A 25,234-nucleotide genomic window follows, 5' to 3' on the forward strand; every position below is an offset into this window, starting at 1 on the left:
GCAGCAGCTGAGAGAGAGAGAAAAAGAAAACAATCGAGTAACGGTACGACTCTATTTGTGGTGTTGTCGTTAAAAACGACTCGACAATATTAAGAGCCGGTTATGAATCAAACAAGAATGAAGTCCGCGTGAGAGCAGCCCAATATTACGCATTTCTATACTTTACCGTACATATGCCAGTTACTCGGACTGGATGTGTGTTATACGCTGTTATACCAGGGCCGGCCTCTCTCGCTAATAGACTCCCGCGGAAAAGTCGAGAAATAAGTTTTCGAACCGGCCGGAAAATGGATTATACTCTTGTTATTATTATACTGAATACACTGTTACACCCTTGCGTCATAAGCTCTCTTTTTTTTTCTGTCTTTCTCCTCCAACGATGCGATAACGGTAAGTTACGACTGCTGCCTGCTACGGTCCGAGAAAAAAAGAAAGAAATAACAAAAAATCGTTCTCGGGCAACAGAAAAAAAAGAAAAGAAAAATCTCGAGCAACAAATGTTTGTCCGTTTAGTCATTTTTGTGTATGAAAGCTAATAAGCTTAGTCATACTTATTTTCTCTCTCCCTTTCTCATTTTGATGAAAAGGTGTGATACGAATCTCAAAACGCCAACAGATTGCCAAAAGGACATGGCAAATGTTGAAAGAGTTTTTGATCGTATTTGCATGTCCCCGCTGGATTTTTTTTTGACTCGCCCGACAAAAGAAGCTCACCGTTATGGTAATGTATTCCGTCCGTATACAAAGGAATCGTAAAAGGGTCCTGACTTTGGACTCTCGGAATCTTTTTTTTTTTTTTTTTTTTTTTTTTTTTGGCGGGCAGGATTTCGGGTAAGAATAGCAACGGATCGCAAATGTCGAGTTCCGTTTTGGAAATGAAGAGTTTGCCAGTTGTTGTTGTTGTGTGGGTATCAAAAAAACTTTTCCTCGAAGGAGAAAAGAAGGATATTACACTTTTGCGACAGGGCACGAAATTTTTCTTTGAGCTTCTTTTGATTTCTTTTTCATTCCTGTTGGCTCTTTTTCGGCTTCCCGACTCACGATCCACATTTCCAAGTCGATTACGACGCCCCCGGCTGCAAAGAGTAATAGGTATACTAATACTATGTGCGACGTCGGGCACGAATCTTATTTTTCCCTTTTTGCGGTCAGCGCAAACATTTCAATACTCTCGACTACAATTTATTTCTTTCCTTTTTTTTTTCTTTCTCCTCCTTTTTTGATGGACGATTTTTACACGAAAAAATGCGAATAATTTCAGTATGGGGAACCGCGATGGGACGACGACAGCGGCGGCGGCGGCGGACCTGGTGATTACGATCCGACCAAGTGTCGCCCGAGTGGCATCTGTAACTCGATACATCGACATCGATAACGAGCCTCTTTTTTTTTCTTCACACCGCTATCATCGCAATCACTCGTAAAAGAAGAAAAATGGAAAAGAAATGAAATCTAGCGGTTCGTTGACCAACTTATTTTATTAGTCAACGTCAATTCTTCCCATGATACATTTTTTTTTTTTTTCGCCCGAGAAAGAAGAGAGTCCCTCGCATCCCCCCGGTCCCTTGTATTTTTCCAATGGCCCCCACCATCGTGTTATTGGCATTTTTAAAAGACCAACCTCGTTCTCACGAAATGTTGGCTGCGTTCATATTCATTCCTCTTTCTCGCCCCGTCCCGACCGAAAATAAAATAAAAAGATTCTCGGTAATTCCGTCGTGGCTTTTTTTTTTTCTTTTTCGCTGGGGGTTTTCGGGCTCCTCCTCATCTTCGGCCGACTGCGGAGGAGCGCGGGAAAAATGGACTCGTTTTCCACTTGGATCGGCACGAAGACAACAGAGAAAAAAAAATAAAAATAAAAAAATAAAACGACCAGACTGGACGAACGTAAAAATGGGTTCGTTCGCATCCCGGCCGGGACTATTTGCGCCTTGTGTTTCTCTTGTTTAAATTGTTTTTTGTTGTTTTCTTCTTCTTCTTTTCGTTCACGAACAATAAGAGAAGTAAAGAAACACTTTGCCGAGAACTCGGGGACTATGCGCTGACGACGGGAAACAATTGGAAAAACCACAAACCGTTTGCACAACAGCAAGGACTTGGACTTTAGAAAGGTTGAACGAATAAACGTCCCGCGATATGTTTATTTTCTAACATCGTTTGTATCGGGAGTGGGGGGAAAAAAGACGATAGAGACACACACCTGTAGCGAAATCACTTCTTTCCTTCTTTGCTTTTCTTTTTTTCCTCTGGCGCTGGTTTTGAATCAATGTTAACCGCGTTCGTTACGACCGAACTGACACGAACCATCAATCTGGAATATTTTTTTATGATGGGCCAACATAACAAGAGCGCTACATGTATAAATCGTTAGCCACATCCCTAGACACACACACACACACACAGTACACACAGCCAGACCTCCGCGCAAACGAAATCCAGCCGGAACATTTCTTGCAGCGCCGGCGGTCATCCACCTATATATTTATTTTTATCCTCCCCCTTCTTCTTCTTCTTCTTCATCATCAAAATTTTTTTTCCCGTCGATTTCCGACTCGGAAATCGACCGTGTGGTCTGCCAGCGTTTCTCACATTCACTTTTTCTTTCTTTTGAACAAGAAAAAATAAATAAATAAAAATCTGGCCGTTGGTCATTTGAGTTTAAACTCTCGGAAAATGGTGAAAAAACTACAACAACTTTTTTAAGGATTTAAAAACCAAAAACTTTCGGATGCCGCCCTCTTTTTCCCTTTCTACACAATAAAAATAGCCCAACACGGGGCTAAATGAGACATTGAGAAAGTGCTGGCCAGCAACTTTCGACAACCGAAAATGTTCAACAAAAACAATTTCACGAAACACTGGAAAAGTTTCAAAGAAATCTATAGAGGAACAAAACAAAAATACCGGAGCCTTCGAAAAAAGGCACAAAAAATCGGTATCGGTGACATTTAAACAAGTTTTTTGTTTTTGTTTTTAAATATATTTATAAAAGTTGGCACGTTCATTAGCATGACTAGTCCATTCTTTTCTTTTTTCTTCTTCTTCTTTTCCCCATTGTTTTCCCGTTGCGGGACAAGCCCTTCTACGTCTCTTTTAATAATCACCCTTCCAGATTTTTAATAGAAAAGAGAAAGAAGAATAATAATAACATTACCTAATTAATACACCAAAAAGTCGCAAGGTCAAATATGGCCATTCCGTTAGGAGACCACCTTTCTCAGCTCGAACGAACGAGGTTCGTAGAATTCAAATGATTAGCGAATGGCGAAAAGAGAAAGATGGGAAAAGAATCAACAGGACCATAACGAGATTGGCATTATTTTTGTGTTTCTGGCTGTTCTTTTTGTACATCCCAGGCAGTTTGGAAAACGAAAATTTTGGGTTTCAACTAAAGTTCATTGATCGTCTCCTTTTTTTATTATTATTACAGAACCTTTATTCCGCCCCTTAAAGACCCACAGACTCGGAAAATGAACGACAGTGAATGTCCAAGGCCCCAACTTTTTCGTGTTCAACAGTTTTCAAGAGCGCGGCCGGTCATAATATCGTTTTCTGCTCGGTTGATTATCGCTTCTTATTCCATCACTTGTAGCCCCAAGATGACTCCTCTATCTCAAACTTTCTTCCCAGATGCAAACAGTGTATGTAGACTCGGATTCTCTACTATGTCTCTCAATGACGACAACAAACTCCTATTGAAAATCGACGAAAGAAAAGGAAAGAAAAGGAGAGCCAGAGAAAAGAATCGGTCCGCTCCCGGTATTTCATTTATATGAGAACGGAGCACGGATGGATGGAGCTGACGATGGGACAACCATCTGTTGTGCTGCCTTCCTACAAATTCCCTCCCGAGTCAAGAATAGAAGAAGAACATTGCTCTCCCATCCAAACAGACCACCACCTGTAATTTTTGTTTCCCCATCGAAAAAAAGAAAAGAAAAATCAACTTAAAAAAAAAAACACCTTTCAAGTGAAAAGACATTTGATTCCGGCCAGACAGACAAACAAACAAGGCGATGGTTATCATTCAATTATTCTGAACTCTGGGAGGAAACAATTCAAATGGCGGACGGGGGAGAGAAAAAAGGAGCGAATGACGTCACTGCGTGTTTTTTTAGCGTGTGGGACTTGTTCCGTGTCATCGACTGCGTGCTTGCATCATCACGCTAAATAAACGGCAACCCAAGTAGAAGCACACGTAAAAAAACAAACCCCTACTGGTCCCTTCTCTTTTGCGCACGCGCTCACGAACCCGAACCTCGTTGTTGTTGTTGTTGTTGTTTTTTCCCCTCTCAATTATCAGCAGCTGACTTTATCTATTTAATATGGATTCCAAACGAACCATTGGCAAACGATCATCGACACGCCTGCGAGCCATACCATATAATATCGGGGCGTATCCTTCAATTTTTCTTTTTCTTCATTCCTCCCGATACTTCTTTTACGATAATATTCCCATCATTTTTTATGATATTATTTTCGATACCGGCAAGTGCTTTCTTTTTTTTCCTCTTCTGCTTCAACCTCCATCGTTTACCGATAGCCATTTTCATATTTCATTGAGAAAGGGCCAGACAGCTTTATCACGAATAATGGCAGAGTAGAGCCACTCAAACAGATTCAAAAGTGATTTGAAAATATTTTTTTTTTTTTTTTTTTTTTTTTTTTTACAAAATCGGCCATGGCAACGACCTATGGAAAGAAATGACTAGCATCAGTTGCGGTCAGGTGAGTCGCCTATTCCTAGTAAGTTTCATAATTCAACCCAAAAAGGGACGTCACGATATCGTATCGCTTCAACATGTTTCGTAAGCGACACGGACTAGAATTGAGTATTTAACACAATAACATAGAAAAGAGGAAATCAAGATGTTGGCCGGCCTTTTGTCGTTGCACGAAAGGGAAGTGAGCTGAACGGAGATCGGTCATCCGCACCGAGTGTAACAGTTTCTTCCTGCCTTTTCGCTAATGCCTTTTACGACGCTGTAAATTCGATTCCCGATTGCAACAAGAGAACTTCAAGGCGATGGGAAACAAGAAACAGAAAATTTGGCAGGAGGGGGGAAAGAAGGAAGGAAGGAAGTCCGGGAAATTGGTTTTCCCATTTCTCTTGTTTTCTAATTCTTGTTTTGGTTGTCACTGCCAAACAAACGAGAGAAGAGAGAAGCCAAAAGGAAAAAAATAAATAAATAAAAAAGAAAAGAAAGAGACATTATTTCTCTACCATTTAATTCCGTATAATAAGCCTCAGTGTTGTTGGTTAGTACGCGAGGTACTACATCAGCTGTCGCTAGACTCACGCGGCCACCTGTCGCTCCAGCGTTAACTAGCTTAGGAAAGCAATGGAAGCCTCGGCCCATTCCTTCCCAGTAGTAATATAAATAACAACATGAAAATAAGCAATGTCCACCCCTTCATTCCAAATCGACTCGAAACAAAAGAGGAAAAAAAAAAGAATAACTATCATTTCTTAAAAAAAAAAAAACGAAAAATATGACGGATCATTCCAGTCCGGGTTCATCGGACCGCGGTGTCCGACCCAACTCTCCAAGACCCATTTCCATATGTATGTGAATATGCAATTTCGATTCACGCGAGATCGTAGAAACATTTTTACGTTACAAACTAATGGATCAATCCTCCACCCCCCTTTTGCCCATCAACCCTTGAAGGCATTCCGTGAATGTTGTTGTTGTTCAACAGCTACTGTGTGAGGAGGGGAGGGAAAAATCTTTGTGCGTGTCCTTCGGGCCGCTGAATCTTCTCTGGGATTGGAAGCTATAGTCACTCTAATGATGACTCACACGAGCATCACGGACGAGCGCTATCCCGCGTTCGGTTGGAACGCGGCCGCAGTGGTGGCTGGATTTCCGGCCAGTCCTCCCCCCCCCTCCCACTTCTTCGGTCGCGGCAATTGAAAAAATTGGACGCACACACGAAAAAAATAAAGGAAAAATAAAGAAAGGTGAGAATAAAAATACGTTCAAAAGTTGCAGTGGTGGATGTAACCAATGTCGCCGGATATCGTCCGGAATTTTGGGCATTAAAAACAGAAAATCTTTATGCGGTCGTACGAAAAATAAAAAGGTAGAAAATGTCGTTGGATTTCTTTTTGTAAAATAAAAAAAAAAAAAGAGTAAATTGTTAAGAATTCGCCGTAATGGATAACAATCAGGTCGACAGGGTAGGGTGGGGTTATCATAACGGGGAGAGACTCAAGGTTTGAAATTCGACACTTTCTAAAAGATACGATCTAATTGAAATATCGAGTAAAGTAATAAAGCAACAAGTAGAGAGCGACCATGACCAGATGCAAGAAATTGTGATAAGATAGAATGTAGGGAGTGGGAGAGCGGTCGTCTCGTGAAGATTGGAAAACGACGGGAAAGTGTGTCGTCGTGCCAGGGCTCATATAAATAAAAAGAAGTTGTCGGATTCTAGTCTGGACCCTAGACAAGCTCTAGGTCCCCCCCCCCCCCCCCTCATTCGAGCCCTACGAAACTTGACGTTCAAGTACTAGGCACTAATGGCGAATATAAAACATGGGAGTTACGGTTACAATTCTCCTTTTTTCTTTTACAAGTGCCAGAAAATATGGTTCTTTTTTTTTCAGAAAAAAGGAAAATGTCGGATAATGATCGTAGCAAAAGTTCGTAAAAGAAACGAAAAAACGGAACAACAACAACAGCAGACAAGTGGAAGAAGAATATAAAAAAAAAAGAAACTAGAAAGAAAAACCATAACGGTCGTGAGTTAAGATGACCCTCGGTGACCTTTTCATGTTTGTTTCAAGTAAGGAAAATATTTTGGAAAAAGAAAAAGAAACAAAAAATGGCGCAGTGTTACCGGGGTGTGTAGCGGTTCATCCTCTTTCTCCGGGTATGGCGTCGTCATGACAATCAATGAACTCTGTCCGCTATGAGGATAACGTGCCAACTTACGTAATATACCGGGTCACCACAACGAGTACGTTCGTACAATAATATCAACCGCGCTTTTCTTCTTCCCCTTTTTCTTTCCATTTCAACCCTCGTTCGGTATGGAAAGACAAACATCGTTTGGAATAAGCTGATTCTGTCGTGATTTTCGGTAAAGTTCGAGTTGAGTTGTATAGCGGGACAACAGTTGGGAGCCCCCATTCCCGCGGAGGAGGAGATCCTCCTCTCCCACCTCTGCGTATGTACACACGTCGTTTTTCGCGTGACAAGAGCGTGACTGCAGCTCGTTGCTTCTTTTATACACACTGTACACACCATTGGCTAATGATGAAACGCAAGGACTCGGTACGTACAGAACTTCGCCTCGTTAAAAACGCCTCTGCACGGGAGCAATTCACACAACACAAAACCGGAATACCAACCGTAGTAGATAATAATATTTCACATTTCAAAAAAGACAGTGGCCTATTTCAAACAAACAAAAGACTGATAATCGGAGTCTCTCCTCGTTGTCGATTGACGGCGGTTCCTGTTAGTTCGTTGAACTTTTTGACCATTTTGCGCGAAAACAGGATGCCCCTCCGACGACTTATCGCGCTGGGTTCTAGTCGCCGCCTTATTTGGATTTCCTCGTTAACGTTTCAAGTGATTGCAAGCTCGGCTATCGCTTATTTGACTTTTTGATTCGTCAAATGTCTCCGTGGCATGAAACGCTTTTAAAAAGTTATTTGTTCTAAATCAGAATATGATTTTGATTGACGGCAAAGAGAATCAAATCCAATTATTTCTTTTTCGTCCAGTCGAGCGAATCGGGTTGACAAGGTGTTCACCCTTGAACTAGACGACTCTCGACTTCTTTGGGCAATTCGTTCACGACTTTAGCGCTGGAACACGGGCGCATGTTTTGACCGCGGTCAGCGCGCAAACCGGATCTGACGGGACCAAAAGAAACCCAACAAGGTGCGACAGGTGAGGAGAAGGACCTTCTTGCGCTTGCCCCTTTCCCATATTTAGTTAGGAGTCATACGTTTTCATTTCATTTTTACCGTTGTTTGAACAAAACCCCATTCCGTCGTTCAAATTCTAGACGACTTGGAGAACTCATTTTTTTTCTTCTTCTTCTTTCTCCCCTGACGTTGGGAATTTCAATCAACGCGGACAAGATTTGCCGCGGCCAGTCGACAGATTTGTTAGAATGTAAACGATGGGCGTTTGTTAGGGAGAAGAAAAAAAATTGTCCATCCACAACATTTATCTAACAGGAAAAATGGGAGACGGGGGGGACAAAGTAAACAATGGCCGAACGACGATGGCGGTTATGTACTTCTCGTCGGATCGTTAGCAGAAAAAAAAAAGAAGAAGAAGAGAGCTCTTTAACTTTGGTTTATTATTACCACCACCGTCTGATAATTCCCCATTTTTCTCATCGTTTGTGTATCATAGTCTGTACGCTATCCCCGGCTAGTTACCTCCAACCAAGCTGCCATAATAATAATACTACCCGAAAAAAGAAAAAGAAGAAAAAACAAGTCTTAGGAACAAAAAAGCTATGAGGAAGTGACCAACAGGTACAGAAAGAAGCGACACTGTGTGGAGACAAGTTGGTTTCGGTCTTTCGGAGGAACTAATAGTGGCCGGCCTCTTCTTCTTCTTTCGTCTTTTCACACGTGCGGTAACCGTGTTCCTTCTCGACTGCCCTTTCGGGTTTTTTTTTTTTTTCTCTTTCCATCACCGACAGCGGTCCGGTAATCAACACAAGCCTCTCCACCACCACCACCACCGCGCAGAGAGCCAGAAACAGAGTAGACATGAGAAGCTAATGCGCTTCAAAAAGATGACTAGTATTCATCTTTCTTGACTGTGTGTCTACCATTTTGGAAATAGAAATAACGTTCAACAAACTGACCGACCGCACACACACCGGGCATAGAAGCAATTATCCGGCAGAAGAAGAAGAAGAAGAACGCCACATACTATACGGTAGACAAGATTCCCGTCGAGAGAAGAAAAAAGAAAAGAATAAAACTTCAATATGTGTTTTCTCTTTTTTGGTTTCTTTTCCTAAGCCCTGCGATGAATTCCGTTGTAAAAAGGAAAAATAACTCGCCGTAAATCATCGACAACTGCACATGATTTCTTCCTATCTTTATTGTCCGATTTTTATGATGCCGAAATGAGCAGCAAACAAGAAACGCGAGAAGGACGAAAACAAAAGTAACAAATGTTTTCTGCTCTTTTCCGAAATAGGGGAAAACATATAAATTTTCCGAATGCGACTGATGATGATGATGGTAATCGTATCCGTTTCTTAACAAAAAAAAATATTATTTTTTTCCTGTGCTGAATGGGTTTTTTGGCTCATCGGGATTGGATCTTTTTTAGATTCGAATTCATATATATGTTCTGATGATGTTTACAGACGTGAATGAGCCAGCCCGGAGGGTGGCTAAGAGTAAAAAACAAAAACAAATGAAAGAAATGAGAACCGAGTGTTCTTGGCAAAGCTTACTAAGCTTCGAATCATCATTTTAAAGCGTACGCGCATCATACACAGAGAAACAAAAAGAAAAAAAGGGGTTTGAGTAGAAAAGCTATCAGCCCAACGCCAAGGAAAAACTCTTCCGACAAGTGATACGAATCTGCTGGCGGCAACGATGTGAAAGAGAGGCCGTTGACGCGAGCGTGCGAGGATATTATGGACTTGTTTTTTTTTTTCTTCTTCTACTTTTCCACCGTCCGGCGACGTCCATCACTCGGACGGAAGAACAAGAAGAAAAACAAGAGTAAAAATGTGTGTGTGTGTGTGTACTGGGAAAAAAGAGCGAGCGAGCCCACGAATAATGGAAAGAAAAAAATGAAAAGGGAAACGACTAAAGGCGACTCGAATCGACGTTGGAAAATGGCGAGGAAAAAGAAAAGAAGCTCAAGCACACACATGCTGAAAAAAAAAGTTATCTTTTTATACGTAGACAAAAGCGGATGCTATGCGCCATTGCAGGCGGAAATGCTAAACGCCAAACGAAAGAGAAGACTCGAGCCAACGATTTTGTAGCGTACATATTTTCCTACTTCCTGAATGTGTGATTATATTGCTAAATTCTTCTGTCACTGTATGTACGTTGGCGTAATTGGACAAATGACGTTCTTCAGAGTGCAGCCACATAAAGAGGAAAAAGCCCTCACTTTCCAGCGTTTCCGGGCTCTTGTGGAACGAGACCAATCGCACACATAACGCGGATGCGGCGAATCATCAAAACTGAAATTTTTCCATGCCCAAAAGGGATGAGAAAATTGAATCATCTCGCATCCTTTTTGGCTTTGATTGTCGTGAAGGATATGGAAAGTAAAGAAAAAAGAAAAAATATTTTTGAAAAAATAAAATTAAAAAAAAAGGGAAAGGAATTCAACGCGCGGTCAATTTGTTTCGCCCAGGTCGTTTTTTTCTATATTCTTATAGTGCCATTTCATACATTTCTTATTCTTACATTTTCCCTCCCGGTCTCTGTCTCTCTTTCTTTCGCTTGTGTTTATCCAGCAGCTGCCGGGCAATCAACCTTTGCAAGACGCTCTAACTTGGCCCTCAACAGAGAGATGAGCAAGATAGAGAAGACATTAGATACCCAGAAGCTTTCATTTTTCTTCTTCCTTCTTATTTTCCTCTTCATCTTCTTCGGACATTTTTATTTTTTTGAAATATATTTTTTCCCCTTCTACTCGGCGGCTGCGAGGTGTCCCCTCTAGTGCAGTGGACTCATCGTTCAATAGAAGAGTGAGATAGGAGGGGTAAGAATAAGGCAATCTGTTCCCAACGTGTTTCTAAAAAGGAGTGGCGACACGTACCTGTAGAGTATACGTCGGCGGATCGAATCAGTCGGCAAGAAGAAGAAGGAGGACCGTGAATCTCATCGGGACAATGAGAAAATAAAATAAAAAGGCGGATAAAAAAATAAAGGGGAATTTGCGCGCGCGAGACTCACCGGGAGGATGTTTTTCCAAAGAACACGAGAAGTTGTGAGCCAAGAAAAGATGCGAAATAAAAGCGTTAAAAGACGCGAGTCATCAAAAGGTGCGGATCAACAAGAAAATAGGAGGAAAGATGCGCGAGGGCCTTGTACTTGACAAGACAGACAGACAGACAGACGGCGACGACGACGACGCACCACCTGTCCTCTTTTGGGTTCATCCGTTCCATCCGCCCACTTCACGCTGTCACGGTCGCGATACTTTTATTTTTTTAATCATTTCCATAAAAAGAAAAACGGACCTTGAGAGTTGGACGGATGAGTAAACTGGGCGGAATGAAAGCTACCGCGTTCAGTCAATTAGACCAGATTCCTTCCAAATTTTGTACGACAGGTTCGTACGTTTGGAAACAAAACGAGATTTTAACTTTCTAAGTCTTCCAGTGACCATCTCGTTCTTCCCGACCCTGGGGGCAGGTTACCGCCCCATTATACGCACACAAACTCGGTTTACTCCCCCGTTCACTTTTGTTTCCATTTTTTTGTTTTCGTCTGTTTGATTCATTGGCTTTGCACGAGCGAGAAAAAGAAGGAAATAAATGAACACTTTAGCCACCCAACGGGTGGCAATGGATCCCGAGGCCAAATGATGAATGATTCCCGAATCATACCCATATCGCATCCGCTACACGGCCGACTATGGATGATGGCGAATCAACCAACTCGGCGATTGGCCATTCAACCGCGAAAAAAAAAGACGAACATCTACAGAAAATGATAAGGGTGTAAAATTCCACTGACCGTGCGTTCGATTCCGTTGGGCAGGATGATGTGAAGAGTGACGGGACGTGATCGTCTCAACTGCTGGGGCCACCATTGCCCGTTATTAGTGGCGACGCCAGCTCCTCCGCTGGCGCTGAAATCGGCGACGTCCACGTCGGTCCGAAATTTGGACTGGATGAAAGTCGGAACTTTGGCCACCGACATGCTGAGCCGACGAGAGATGCGCCGGCCCAGATTGCGAGGCGCTTCTGTCACCATTGCGCTCAAAACGTGATACTCCCTCATTTTCTTTTTTCCTTTACTTCAGGGGGGTGTTTCTTTTTTCTTTTCAAAATATTCTTCTATTTATTCTCGAATGGGAATTTAGACGACCTTGTTACTATTCCGTCTCGACGTGCTGGATCAGGCACCATCCGGCAGCACGGGGGCACATCTCCTGGAAGAGGGGGGGAAAAAAAAATAGGAAAACGTGTTGAATCCGTTCACGTCGTTTGTTTAAGTTTGTCACAAATCAAAAACACAAGTTTGGATTGTTTATATTAGTTCGTTGTTTGTTTCAATTGATTGATTTTTATTGGTTGCACGATTAATAGAAATCCAATCCACAAAATGGGAAAATGCATACGGTCACACTGTTTGGTGAGAACTAAGTAATAAGTCACGGATGAATCGCACGGACGAGAGAGACAAATATACCAAGAGCGGGATTTTCACTGATCCAGAACAGCGAGAGTTCAGAGAGTACACAAGGGGGTGGAGGATTGATACCGAATGAAAACAACAGCAGTCACCGACACGACACACTCAATAGACACAACCTGCGTCTTCAACAGCTGCAAGTCGACTGAAGAAGCGCACTCTTGGGCTGGCCCCTCTCTCTCCCTCTTACGGTATGACTCGGTTGCGTCCGCTAGGAACTCGGTACAGAGGCGGGTTCTGGTCTTCCTTTCATATGTACTTAAATTATTTCGTTCCTATGTACTTATTCTGTTCACAATACATATTTTTTTTTCTTGTTTTGTTACATAATTAAATCTGGGTTTCCTACTTTTGTACAACAGTCTCTCTTAAGTGTGGGCTCGCTCTAGCACCGATCGTCAGCCAACCGGAACATTCATTCCATTGTGATTAATTCTGTTTTAACTATTTTCGCTGGTCTTTACCACCTCCTTCTTCCTCAAATGGAAAGAGTCAGAACTGCCTTCGGGCCTGTACCGCATAATTTATGATACACACATCAAACTTCCCGTTCTTTCCGTGAGAAGAGGAGACCACTGTCCACTTTTCGTCAGCTCTCTCTCCCTACTCTAGGCCGGTTCTCAAGGAAAACAAACCTTTTTTTTCAATCTCTGCCTCTGTTTTGTCGAGTGTGTCTGGATCTAGTTGCTTGTAGAGGCTATTATTCGACAGGGAAGGAGATCAGGGTGAATGTGGTAGCATAAGAGTGAAGATATGTGGTTCGTGATTTTTTGGGAGCGCTAGGCAGGTTTGGTTGGAATGAATGGGGATTTGTCGATGATGAAGATGGGCCGAGGCAAGTGATGCCAATTTCCCCGTTGCCGAAGAATCCCAGAAGCGGTGTGGTCGGGAAGTGTCTGCGGAAGATTCCAGATTCGACTCCAGACCGGCCATGGAGGTGGGTACCTCTGGCTACGCAGGCGACCATGAAGCCGATGCTCCTCGTCTTCTGGCTAGGAGATGTGACTACATGTTTTTCCTTCAACTGTTCCAAACCGAAAATGCACGTTTTTGATTTGATATGAATAATCAGGGATATTTTCTTCTGAGATTTTTTGCCGCCGTCTCACCTGAAGGATTACTCGTTCAATATCAGAATCAGTGGTGGCATCAGGTGGAACGATGATTGAATTTGCGATAACATTGGGGCCGCAGAAAGCAAGCCCAGTGATGCCATACTCTCGATCACCGTCTACCACATCCGGATGGACGGCTGCCTCTACAAATCCACCACCAATGGCTACATTCTGGTTTCTTCTAGTTATACAAGTGTGATAAAATTAATATCCACATTATTTGTTCAAACAAAGATAATAACAAGAATACCTGTCTTGAAAATACCGGCAAATTGCTTCGATACATTTTGATTCTTTGAAAGCGTCAGTACCTAATAATATAAGGCACTTTACTTGATCATCATCTTTAATATTCAGCAGAGGTCCAACATCTTCTGGTTGACTAGTTATCGCCTACAGAAAGAATGAAACAGTTAATCCAAATAAATTTCTCAAAAATATGGTAAATCAAAATTACCTTGCCAAACTTCTTCATCTTCTGCCTATCAAGGTAGAAATTTCGTATTGACATAGAGGGAATGTCAGGTATGAGTATCAGGCCGTACCCATCTCCATCTTCAGTTTCATTTGTCTGTAGAGAAGGAGTTGAGGTGACAACACCATTTGCTATACCTCCAACAATAACACAGTCAGATGGCATACTTTTTCTGAGATAATGCAACAATCTATACTCTGTGCACCTCCCAAAATGAGAACCATTGTGCCCGTCCAAGTTCAGTTCGGGGAGAGGTGGTGGTATTTCTGCCAAACCTTCATGAGTCAGAAACACAAAACAGAGACAGGGCTGACTTCTCATAATAGATATGAGGCTCTGAACACAAGAATAATCTTCAAAGGACTCGTTATTTGCTGTACAATAGATCTGATTTCTTGATTTCTTGATAATTTTCGCGGTTTCATTCCAAGATTTGCATACAGTAGATGCTTTATTGAGCTGCAGAATATTGGGTAAACTTTGCAAAACAGCTTTAGTGATACCATATTCAAGCAATGGCGACGCTCTCTCTTCGCCATCAGATTTATTTGCCATTTCCAATAGAATTTTTCATTGAAACTTGAATCAGAAAAACATCACGTAAGCCACTTTCCCGGTTTCCCTTCCTCCGAAAAGAAAATGAGACTAAACAGAATCTTCTTCTTCAACCAGATGTGATGGCAATTTCGGCGCTATTTTGAATTGTTTTGTTTGTGCTGCATAAACGAAGTATAATGACATTTATGACATTGTTCATTTTATTCTATAATCGTAAATAAAAATAACGAGGCCCTGCTACAATTTTTCCCTTCGTTTTTGACAGAAAAGTTTTCCTTTGAAGAATTTTCCTGTCCGATAGTGTTCTACAAGCTTTTCGTATATCTGTTGCGACATGGAAAGTTGGAAACCCTCTTTCTTCTTGGTCGATTGTTCCTTGTCATCATATCAAAAACTTGGTTTAGTTTCCACACACTTGCGTGAAATCGTTGGCAGACAGGTCACGAATGTATAAATAGTCGCACGTAATGTGAACGACGCTCAGAATTCATGATCGCGTTACCTGCAAACACTGTACCATATTATTAAAGATGAGTTCCTGTATTGTCTTCTTTATCTGCTGGTGTCGACAGGTTTTTGGCTCGGCTAGATTTTACAGTTCCCTGTGTACGAGTACACCAAAGAACAGAATGATCTTACAGGTTCTACTTCAAGTACCACGCAAATACAAGGGAAATAACTGCCACTCATCAAAAAGTATTTTACCGCATATTCTATGAAAAATGCGGAAAGCATGCACATCCCCTTCATTCAGAAAGGAATGTCAACTTTCGCCATTCATTGTGCTGAAAAATTGAAGCCCAGCAGTAAATGTCTACAACAACAAAAACGACGGTGGCTTTCTCCACTAGTAGTTTGATTTGTGTTACGAGATGACTTGGCCCTCATGACATGGCTCTTTTAAAATACTTTCACGGAGACACATCCTGTGCAGTATATCGTGCTGATATGATTGGGTTCGTGCCCAATACTACGGAACCATTGTAACACCATCGACCGACTTTCGGCCATGAGGGTACCATCGGGCGGGCACCACCCAGTATGTATATGTTCTTATAGGATGAACAACATTAAGAACAACGTGATGGGCGTCTCAAGTTCTAAATCTTATCATTGTCATTTCAGTTATAGCTCGAACGGAGGGAAGCGCTTCTTGTAAAATGTTTGGTCGAAATCTCGCCCTGGTTTCGAAGCGGTTCTCACCGAGGACCTAAAAAGATGGACCATGCTCCAATTGCTAGGTCAATGTTGATACTGAATTAATAAAAAAAGCACACAATAAGTATATCAAGAGTCGATTCGGAACGCCCATTCCGCAAGTGTCTTGAGTTGTTTATTCAACCGCAGGGCAGTAGATTCTACAAACTACTTCCTGGAAAAATGTGGTGTATGTTTGAGCGTTACAGTCATCAACAAAAGTTGTATTTTGTGACAACGACAATTTTACTCCATTTCACATTGTGAACGGAGTAGAAGGGATTCCCAAAGGACGCAGAACAACAGGATATTAAGAAAACATGTAATAAGATTTCATTTTTTTCTTTTTTTTTTACTACCGTTTAGCGGTTAAGCGTTTGTACCAAGACTAGAAAGTCATGCATTAGTTGTCTGTATATAGCGAGTGGTTGCTATATGTGAAAGTAGTTTGCTGCTTACATGCATTATTCAGTTTTGCATAGATTTAACTTTAAGTGCTCGAGGAACCATAAGGAGAACCATAAGGAGAGAATGTGAATAGCCAGGTCTAGTTAGAATAATTTTTATATCAAAATCATTAAAATGTAGAATATTTAGCTGTTCTTTTTTTGTATCGTTCAAAGAATACATTAACATAATCGATGCTCACGTTACTTCTTCTAGCTTCTAGATTGCTCATCGCAACATAGAAACGATTCCTTTTCGACGCCATGCTACACAAATTATTAATTATCATTATTAGTATCCTACTATCACAATCGTTAGCAACCGCTCGGAATGATTCATTGGTCATTCATGACATTGAGTTTCTATATAAATTACTTTTCCCATTAAATTAACAGCGCACGCCATTCCCTGCATCCGAATTACGTGCCATTCTCCTTTTTAGATTTCAAAGAGATTTCAAAACTTTCAAAGCAGGTTGATCCGAGAGGGGAACTCCGGGGAACTCCCAAACGCAGCCATATAAATATTAGATCGGGATTTGCAAGGGAAAACTGAGATAAAGAAATGAATCAGGAACAACTTTCTTTCTGGATTGGTCGAATCTTGAATGTGATGTCCCCTCAATTTTCTGTTCTGTCCGTGCTTTTTTCCAACGCGATTTGACATCTATCACATCTAAGTTTGGCAACGACGCTATATTTTGTAACACAAATATTTGTCTGCTTGAGTCGAAGATAGCGATTTTGTTTTTTTTTCCTCGGTTACTACGTTAAACAAAACATATCGGTTCTCCATACGAAAATTAATTTCCAGTTGGTTGAATATTTTTTTATTTAAAAATGGAATCTACCTCTGAGCTACCTGATGACTGTTCTCTTGTATTGGATGAAGAGGAGAAAGAATTCTTAGCCTTGGTAAGTTGTAATCAGGAGACCATAACAACATGTTGAGACTGATGATGTGTTCAACATTTTATGTCATGTGTTAAACACTTTTTTCTTTTTAATAGAAAAATTTCAAAGAAGCAATAGCGGAAATTGAGGGACATTTTACTCACAAAGCAAAGCTTCGTAGTAGGATTCATGCAACAATTCAAAATCGTCCAGAAGAATCCCATTTTTCGAAATTAGATTCAAGCATTAAAAAGAACACAGCATTCGTTAGAAAGCTCAAGAACTTTACAGAAGCCCAAAAAGAAAGCATTTTGAAGGACATCAACACACTGAACCTGACCAAATACATCAGTGAAGTTGCCAATGCAATTGTTGAAGCAAAATTAAAAATGACAGATATCGCCAGCATTCTGCAAGTGTGTGTTGTCCTTCACGAGAAATATGTTGACTTTGCCCCCCAAATTCTAGAAGCATGGCAAAAAGTTCTTTCCTTGAAGAAAGATGAAAAGGTATACCCTAGCATATTTTTATCATAGTCCTATTGAAACACGTTTTCTTTTTGTAGATTTCAAATCCAAGTAAGATGAGAGTCGATGTCCGATTCTATGCGGATTTGATATCGTGCGGAGTTTTGACCCCTAAAGAAGGTCTTCCTTTACTCGGTAGTTTTCTTACCAATTTGATTCATGGCGACAAGGAAGAACATAACAGCGCCACCATCATTCTTGCTTTCTGCAAGTTTTGTGGGGAGGACTACGCAGGTCTCGTTTCTCAAAAATTGCTGAACGATGCTGAACGCTTCAAAATAGCTATTCCAACGAGCAACTGGCTTCCAGCTGACAAACGCCAAAATGTTAGAAACCTCCTGCGTGAATATTATACGTCTCTCTGTAAACATCTTACTCAGGTTAGATTCATTAGTTTGATTCCATCTCCTAGAAAGGACTTCCGTTAATTTTTTTTTACTATCAGGATCACAAAGAACTTCAAAACTTCGAGAGACAAAATCGGCGGATCTTACAAACGAAAGGAGAATTAAGCAACGAAAGAAAAGAAAAGCAGGAGATTTTGAATCAAAGTTTTACAAAACTTTTGAACATGACCCAACAATTTGCTGACATCTTGGCTGAGGAGTTACCCGAGCTTCGACAAGATCTAAGTCCCAGAGACGAAGAGTGTTCTGTGCTGGAGCTGTGCGAGAACATGTCAGATCAGGCACGCGAAACTCTAAATGAACTTCTGTGGGAGAACGAAGAAGGGCGACAGTTCTACGAAAGTCTTCCTAATCTGAGCGTTTATCTCCCAAACTTGATTCCCAAAGTCACCGCAGAAACTCTGCCTCCTCCCGATCCAGTCGAACAGGTACGAACCTAATCCATGTTTTAATTTGTGTTGAATTTTAATTTATTGTTGTACTAGATGATTGATATCGAAAAAGAAGCGAAAGAAATAGAAGAAGGCGAGCAAGTCAAAGATGAAGGCGATGAAGATATCAAACCTGCCGAGTTAGAAGGTATTATATTGTTTATTGTTTTATATTTCCCTTTATATTTTAATGGTCGTTACCTTTCTTGGCTTTCTAAATAGATGAAAAAGAGGATGCAGATGTTCCAGTCAGTCTTCAATCAAATAAAGTGCTACTGGATAGTTTTCTTACCACTCTGACAGCTTGCGTCAATCGTGAAATGATCGACTCAGCTGCCATTGAGTTTTCTACAAATCTAAACACAAAACACAATCGCAAGAAACTCGTTAGGTAAACCCCCCAAAAATTGAAATAATAATCGAATTATCCTTTAATGTTATATTATTTTACACCTAGGGCTCTATTTACTGTACAGCGAACTCGATTGGATCTCTTGCCATTCTACTCTCGACTGGTGGCCACTTTGCATCCGTATATCCCTGAAGTTGCGACAGATTTGTGTAACTTCCTCAGACAAGACTTCAAATATCATGTTCGGAAAAAGGTTAGTTTTTAGACTTGTTTTTGATTAATGTTGTAAGCTTAATATTATTATTTTTTGTTATTTAGGATCAAATAAATATCGAGACCAAGGTGAAAATTGTTCGTTTCATAGGCGAGCTAACAAAATTTGGCATGTACCCATGCGCAGATGCATTGCAATGTTTTAAACAGCTTTTGCTAAACTTTGCCCATCATTACATTGAAATGACGTGCCATCTGCTTGAGACGTGCGGAAGATTCCTGCTTCACCAGCCAGATTCCCACCAACGCACAAAAGTCTACTTGGTACACGGATTAACTCTTTTCTGGTATAAAGTATTGCAATAATAATTCCCAATATTTGATAAAAGGATCAAATGATGCGAAAGAAATCGATGTTGGCGTCAGACTCGCGCTATCTGACGATGATTGAGAATGCCTACTACCAAGTCGTTCCCGTGGATAGCAGTGCTAGGAGTAGTCACATCAAAATCCGTCCTCCGCTCCATCAATACATCCGCCAACTTCTTTTTGTCGAGCTTGGAAACAAAGGATCTACAAATAAGATCCTCAAACAACTTAGAAAGCTCAACTGGAAAGATCCTGAAGTAGCATCTTATGCTGTTCGCTGTTTAACTTCAGCGTGGAAGGTCAAGTTTCCTAACATTCGTACATTAGCTGGGGTCGTGGCCGAGTTGACACTCTATCAGGAATTCGTTGGTCACCGGATAGTCGATGCCGTTTTGGAGGATATAAGATGGAGTTTAGAGTTTCCCATATCGAAATTCAATCAAAGGCGCGTGAGCATGGCAAAATACTTGGCCGAGCTCTACAACTACCGCATGGTTGAATCATCGGTCGTCTTCAAAGTATTGCACATTATTACATTTTTTTCTATTTTATCAGCAACTAAAATTGCTAACATTTTAAAATATCTGCAGGTTCTGTACACTTGCATCACGTTCGCAGTCAGTTTCGATTATAATATCGAATCCGATTTGGATCAGCCAGATAACCTTATGCGGTTACGATTAGTCTTGACCATCCTTGACACATGCGGAGTCTTTTTCAGTTCGGGATTGTCTAAAAAACGGTTGGACTATTACCTGGTTTATCTGCAGGTAACTAACGCTTAGCTGTCACAGTCTGTTTACAGTATTGATTAATGGTGACCTTTTGTGTCTAGTACTACTATTTGTTCAAAAGATCTTTGCCGATCTGGACCGATGACAATCCATTTCCAGTAGCAATTGATTTTGGCATTAAGGACATGCTGTTGACCCTGCGTCCGAAATTGAAAGCTTATAAAACCCTGCAAGAAGCTGCCGATGCAGTGGAAAATCTGGAGAAGGAACTGATGAATAAACTTTCACAAGCTGTAACTATCCATACTTTGTGGATTTTGAATTTAAAATTAACCCTTGTACCGTTATGTTTCCTAGATGCCAGAATTGCAGATGGACGTGGTACTTGCCGATGATACCTTGGCCTGCATCGAAGAAGAGGTAATGTTTAAAAGGAACTTAAGTAATAGGAAAGAATTAAATTATTGGAAATTGTTTTATTTAAAAAAGGATATGGAGGAAGGCGAAGAAATGCGGGAAGTGGACGACGACTCTATCAATGATGAGCAATCGCTTTCTCGTTCCATGTCTCAAATGACCACACGTGGTGAAACCACCCAACCGGACGAAGACACGCACAACGTCGAAGCAAGTCGAATTTGTAATGCTAGAAAATGGTTGGATGCTAATATGAGTCATTTGTTACAGGACGACCGCTGTGTGGTAACAGCACCTCGGAAAGCGCTTTGTCCCGAAGATGACGATTTCATGGCCGCTCTAGATCGTATGGTGGCCGAGAACATTCACGATGCATACACTCGCGGCAAGGAAGTCAGCAAACCACCTGCCGTCGATATTGCCATCCCTTGGCAGGTTAAGGCATCGCTCAAAAGACCTGGTGCGTTAAGAGGAAACGAGCCGAGCTGTTCATTTATTAATCAATCACTTGGTTGATGCACGTTGCAGATGGATCGGATAAAAATTTTCTGGGCGATTCCATTGGAGGTGAATTGGGAGGTGCCTTGGCAGTTGCTGAAGCTTCTTCCGCCTGTGCCGCCATCGCTTCGTCTCCTCCTTCAGCAGTCCATGACAATCCTACGGTGAATTTCTTCCTAATGACGCGTAAAGGCAATAAGCCACAGTTCAAGAATCTGGCAGTGCCTTCGGACTCTGAACTTGCACAGAACCTACGGAATCGAGAAGAGGTACTGTCTTCCACTTGACTTTTAAAATGACGGCGGTTAATTTCTATTGTGACTCGCGACACAGGCCGAAAAAGCGGAGAAGGAACGTGTGAAAAAGTTGACACTGGATTTCAATGAACGCCAGGAAGAAGAAGAGTTTCAGGATTTGTACGGCGGAGTAAGTGATGACAAATTCAGAAAGTTCTCAATATTATTTATTGAAATACATTTGACTTGGAGTTACAACAAAATATTTATGTTTGTAGGTAAATCGTCCAGCTGTTCACAACGTCAATCGCGATCGCCGAGGTCGTTTCCAGCATCCCAAAGGCGTTCCGGACGCTGAGCTCATATTTGGAGGAGCGAGAAAGAATCGGTGAAATGATTCAGCCGTCCCCCAGGGGCGATGTTCAGAGTTTTGATTAGTTTTTTTGAGCAAATAAGTAAAATGAAAAGGGATCCAGAAATATCACGGAACAATCCACGGGTTGCGGAAGCGATGTACGACGAGACATAGGTTTATTTTACGTCATAATTGACGTCGTATTTTCCCTGCATACGTGTCTCTTCCTTGCTGTTTCGCCAGCCGTAAACAATGTAAACAGATAAACCTGACAGAAATGAAGCAAGCAAATAATTACTGTTTAAGTTCAATACAAGAATTGTTTTTTTTTTCTTTCAACTTGCCTATGGCCATGTAAATGGAGTATTGAACCCAGGTAACCATCCTCATATTCACCATTAAATACGCATTAATCAAGATACTCAAAGCTGGCAACAATGGAACTAGAGGGACCTAATTATATTTCAATTGATTAGTTTAGCGAAATCTAATTTTAGGAGAGAAATGTGGTACTTTGAATGCAAGCTGGTTGGGTGATTGCGGCAGTCGGTGGATGGCCACCAGTGATATCAGTAAAATAGTTGTCAGACATCCAACTAAAGTTAGAGCCCACGTTTCCTTTTGCACGAGGTTATCCGCCGTGTAAGAGAGACTCAGGCTAAGTGCGATTGCAACCAGTACTATAGATAATAAAAAGATGATTAATTAAAATCAATTCTGAGAATCTTTTCTAAAACAATTGATGGAAAATACCGTAAACAACAGTGAGCCAGGAAGCAACTTTGCCACTGAATCCGGTTGGTAGACGTCCACGTTGAACGAAAATCTGTCTCAACACTGTCTGGCTTTCAACTGACGAATCGGACACGTAACGAATTTGGTTCTGGGCAACGCCGGCCAAGAGTCCAGTCACTTCGCCACTCTCCGACGCTGTAGTGATGTTCTCTTCCGGCTGATAGCGTAAAACGATGATGCACGCGGCGACTAAAGCGAAGGCGAACAGAGTGGCCAGCGCCATCAGGTCCACCAGATCTTGCAAGTTAAATAGGCAGGCAAACAAAGCTGGATGGGAAAACAAACCCGAAACGTTTAAACTTAATAACTATTTATTGCGCAATCGAAGAAAAGGATTTATAAGATGGGATATACCTGCCGCTGTTCCAGAAACAACGGTGGCGATTGTAGGGGTCAGAGTTTTAAAGTTGATTCGTGCGAGCACTTTAAACAAAAGTCCATCCTCTGCCATGGCCTAAATCAATTCAATTTTCTCATTTAGAAAATTTAATATTATTTGATCATTAATTAGTTTCAAACTTACGTAAACGATACGGGGCAACGGGAACAAGGCGCCAACCAAACTATTAAAACAAACAAAAAAATTGAAATGGGTTTGTTACGTTATTGTTCACCATCAGAAAAGTTCCCATAGTTAATATGACCTGGTAGATAGACCGAAAAGCGTTCCAATGCTAACTACCCATCGGGCAACGGGCCAGCCCAGTTGTTCAAAAGCATAAGGGATCGGAGTGTCAATATCCTGTGAAAAATAAATAAAGGAAGAAATGATAAGGATATGCAAATTAATCAAAAGTTGTCGAGATCATACTTGAAGGTAATAAGGCCAGATGAGCGTCAAGATGGCAGCCATGGCCGAATAGGCGACGAAAACGACACCCAGGCACATGCAGATGGCCAACGGAATGGTTCTCCTCGGATTCTGGGCTTCCTCGCCTATACACAAATTGATCAATTTCTAGACTTAATTCAGTTTTTAAGGTTATAATTTAAATCTGATGAGTACATACTTGCAGTGGCAATGGTATCGAATCCCTGGAAGCCAAAGAAACAAGTGGCAGCTCCGGCAATGATGCCTTTAAATCCAAAGGGCAAGAAGCCACCAGATCCTGCCTTCTCTCGAACGGTGGGATCTTCGATCTCTTCCGGTCTGATTTGCCAATTGTGGAAATCAACTGTTTTGGGAAAAAGATATCAATTATTCACGTGTTATTTCCGTGTTGTGGAATCAATTACGCCGTACCTTTGAAGCATCCGCAGATGATGACGTACGAGACAATACACAAATTGCACATAGTGAAAATGTTGTTGAAACGAGTGGACTCTTTGACTCCCAAAGTCAAAATGGCTACAGCGCCAAATTGGACGAACAAAACCACAACATAACAGTTAAAAGAATAATGCGGCAAAGAATAACTGGAATATGCAAAGTTCTATCTTGTACCTGTCAGAGTGAGAACGAGACCGAAAGCGAAGAGATCCGGATAGGACGCCAAGAACTCGACGCCCATGCTGAGATGTTCTCGGAAATAGTTTCGCATGGGGTTGCCCAACAGTTGATCAACGTATCCACTGTAGCCTCGAGCCACACTGCTCGTACCTGATGGGTTAAATAGGTGATAACGTATAAATGACTACACAATCGCTTTCGACTGTCTCAAAAGAAATTTATACTCAGCACAAATTCCAAGATGAGATTCCAGCCCATTAAGAAGGCCAGCCCTTCGCCCAGCGTGACGTAACAATAGACGTAAGCCGATCCGCAGCTGGGAACACGAGCTCCGAACTCTGCGAAACACAAACCTGGGCAAACATCGATCAAGGTTAAATAATAATAAAAAATTTTGTCTGATTGGTTACGAAAACAAACGTTTACCGGCTAATAGCGAAGCCACGGCTGCGATAAAGAACGAGAGGATGACAGCAGGACCGGCCTGTGTTTTGGCCACTGTTCCAGCCAGAACATAAATTCCAATACCTGCAAAATCGAGTTGGTTTTGGTTATTATTTTAAAAAATCAATAAAATTGTTACAATCAAATGGAAATGATGAATTACCTAGGGTACTGCCGACCCCCAGGGCCGTCAGATCCCACACCGTGAGAACTCTAGCCAATTGGCTGGTATTGAGCTCGAGAGATTCACGAGCCATTGACTTTCTTCTGAAGAGTCGAGTCAGCACTCCCGAAATCACGTTCCGCGAGAAACTCATTTTCCAATGTCTGTTTGATTGAAGGCCACCACAAGAGACGATCCTGACCAAGACACTCGCAGAAACAAAATGCAACAGGACAAAATTCCAACTTCTTGGATGGGATGCAACCGAATACCGCCCCAGCTTTTTCTTTTCGGTGATTATTTACTGATTGGTGTATCTTTTCTTTCGGTTTTGTCAGGACAAAAATAACAGTCAAATAAACGGGGCGAAAAAAACAAAAGATGAAGAAGAAATGGGGAGTGATTTCTGGGCGCAGCCGACTAGGCCAATGGCAGAGTACCGTGTGACCCAGTGCTGAGACTGAGACGAGCTGTCACTTGGAATTCGACCTTATAAGACAAAAGACAGTACGGCCTACAAAAGTGCAACTACACCAGACGACGAAAAGAAAAATCCTGAAGGTCGCCGACGCCATTAATGTCTCAAAAACCACACACACGTGCGCCCGGGGCCGGCGCCGAAAAGGTCCTTATCAAGTGTCAAAATGTTGTTCCTTATTTGGGTGTTCTGCTGATTTGTGTTGGCAAGCGGAGACAACGGCGTGTGTGTGCGCTAACTGTCGCTTGTTATTGTCGATGTCATTTGGTATAGAAGAAAGAGGATAACATCCCTACGC

The 25,234-nt window shown here is 41.6% G+C and overlaps 4 protein-coding genes across 7 annotated transcripts in view; 1 reads left to right on the top strand and 3 right to left on the bottom strand.

The window, feature by feature from the left end:
• LOC124320213 overlaps positions 1 to 14,614 on the bottom strand; it is a 103,131-nt gene extending 88,517 nt beyond the window's left edge. For 2 of the 3 annotated variants that reach the window (XM_046782958.1, XM_046782956.1), the window contains exons 1-4: positions 13,955 to 14,614; positions 13,748 to 13,890; positions 13,492 to 13,678; positions 11,702 to 13,406 (exon numbers count right to left, since the gene is read on the bottom strand). In XM_046782958.1, coding sequence (XP_046638914.1) covers positions 11,702 to 11,968 — 267 coding nt within the window. In that variant the 5' untranslated portion in view covers positions 11,969 to 13,406; positions 13,492 to 13,678; positions 13,748 to 13,890; positions 13,955 to 14,614. The remainder of the gene's footprint in view (positions 1 to 11,701; positions 13,407 to 13,491; positions 13,679 to 13,747; positions 13,891 to 13,954) is intronic. The other variant, XM_046782957.1, reaches the window with a different exon arrangement.
• On the bottom strand, positions 13,083 to 14,196 carry LOC124324614 (F-box only protein 22-like). Its single transcript, XM_046784381.1, has 5 exons — positions 14,140 to 14,196; positions 13,955 to 14,068; positions 13,748 to 13,890; positions 13,492 to 13,678; positions 13,083 to 13,406 (listed from the first exon to the last, which is right to left on the bottom strand). Exons 1-5 carry the CDS (start codon positions 14,194 to 14,196, stop codon positions 13,083 to 13,085), a joined length of 825 nt encoding a protein of 274 aa, XP_046640337.1.
• Positions 14,615 to 16,878: 2,264 nt separating the features above from the next.
• Positions 16,879 to 21,942, top strand: LOC124320233 (regulator of nonsense transcripts 2-like). 2 transcript variants are annotated; one of them, XM_046783005.1, is made up of 17 exons: positions 16,880 to 17,088; positions 17,184 to 17,576; positions 17,633 to 17,974; positions 18,040 to 18,429; positions 18,487 to 18,580; positions 18,655 to 18,823; positions 18,890 to 19,037; positions 19,103 to 19,321; positions 19,387 to 19,884; positions 19,957 to 20,136; positions 20,202 to 20,393; positions 20,458 to 20,520; positions 20,590 to 20,727; positions 20,788 to 20,977; positions 21,046 to 21,284; positions 21,349 to 21,441; positions 21,530 to 21,942. In XM_046783005.1, the coding sequence occupies exons 1-17, from the start codon at positions 17,014 to 17,016 to the stop codon at positions 21,641 to 21,643; spliced, it is 3,537 nt and encodes a 1,178-aa protein (XP_046638961.1). In that variant the 5' UTR covers positions 16,880 to 17,013; the 3' UTR covers positions 21,644 to 21,942. The 2 variants fall into 2 exon arrangements, with proteins under 2 accessions (XP_046638960.1, XP_046638961.1); XM_046783004.1 differs by having other exon boundaries at positions 16,879 to 17,088; positions 20,590 to 20,977.
• Positions 21,463 to 24,929, bottom strand: LOC124320301 (cationic amino acid transporter 2-like). The gene is made up of 14 exons (XM_046783113.1): positions 24,459 to 24,929; positions 24,278 to 24,379; positions 24,076 to 24,204; positions 23,846 to 24,001; positions 23,645 to 23,749; positions 23,412 to 23,576; positions 23,213 to 23,337; positions 23,046 to 23,143; positions 22,925 to 22,964; positions 22,756 to 22,855; positions 22,360 to 22,668; positions 22,120 to 22,286; positions 21,951 to 22,059; positions 21,463 to 21,874 (listed from the first exon to the last, which is right to left on the bottom strand). The coding sequence occupies exons 1-14, from the start codon at positions 24,610 to 24,612 to the stop codon at positions 21,783 to 21,785; spliced, it is 1,851 nt and encodes a 616-aa protein (XP_046639069.1). The 5' UTR covers positions 24,613 to 24,929; the 3' UTR covers positions 21,463 to 21,782.
• Between the last annotated feature and the right edge of the window lie 305 nt (positions 24,930 to 25,234).

The sequence above is a fragment of the Daphnia pulicaria genome, chromosome 1, assembly GCF_021234035.1.
Source record: "Daphnia pulicaria isolate SC F1-1A chromosome 1, SC_F0-13Bv2, whole genome shotgun sequence".
In the NCBI taxonomy this organism is placed as follows: Eukaryota; Metazoa; Arthropoda; class Branchiopoda; order Diplostraca; family Daphniidae; genus Daphnia; species Daphnia pulicaria.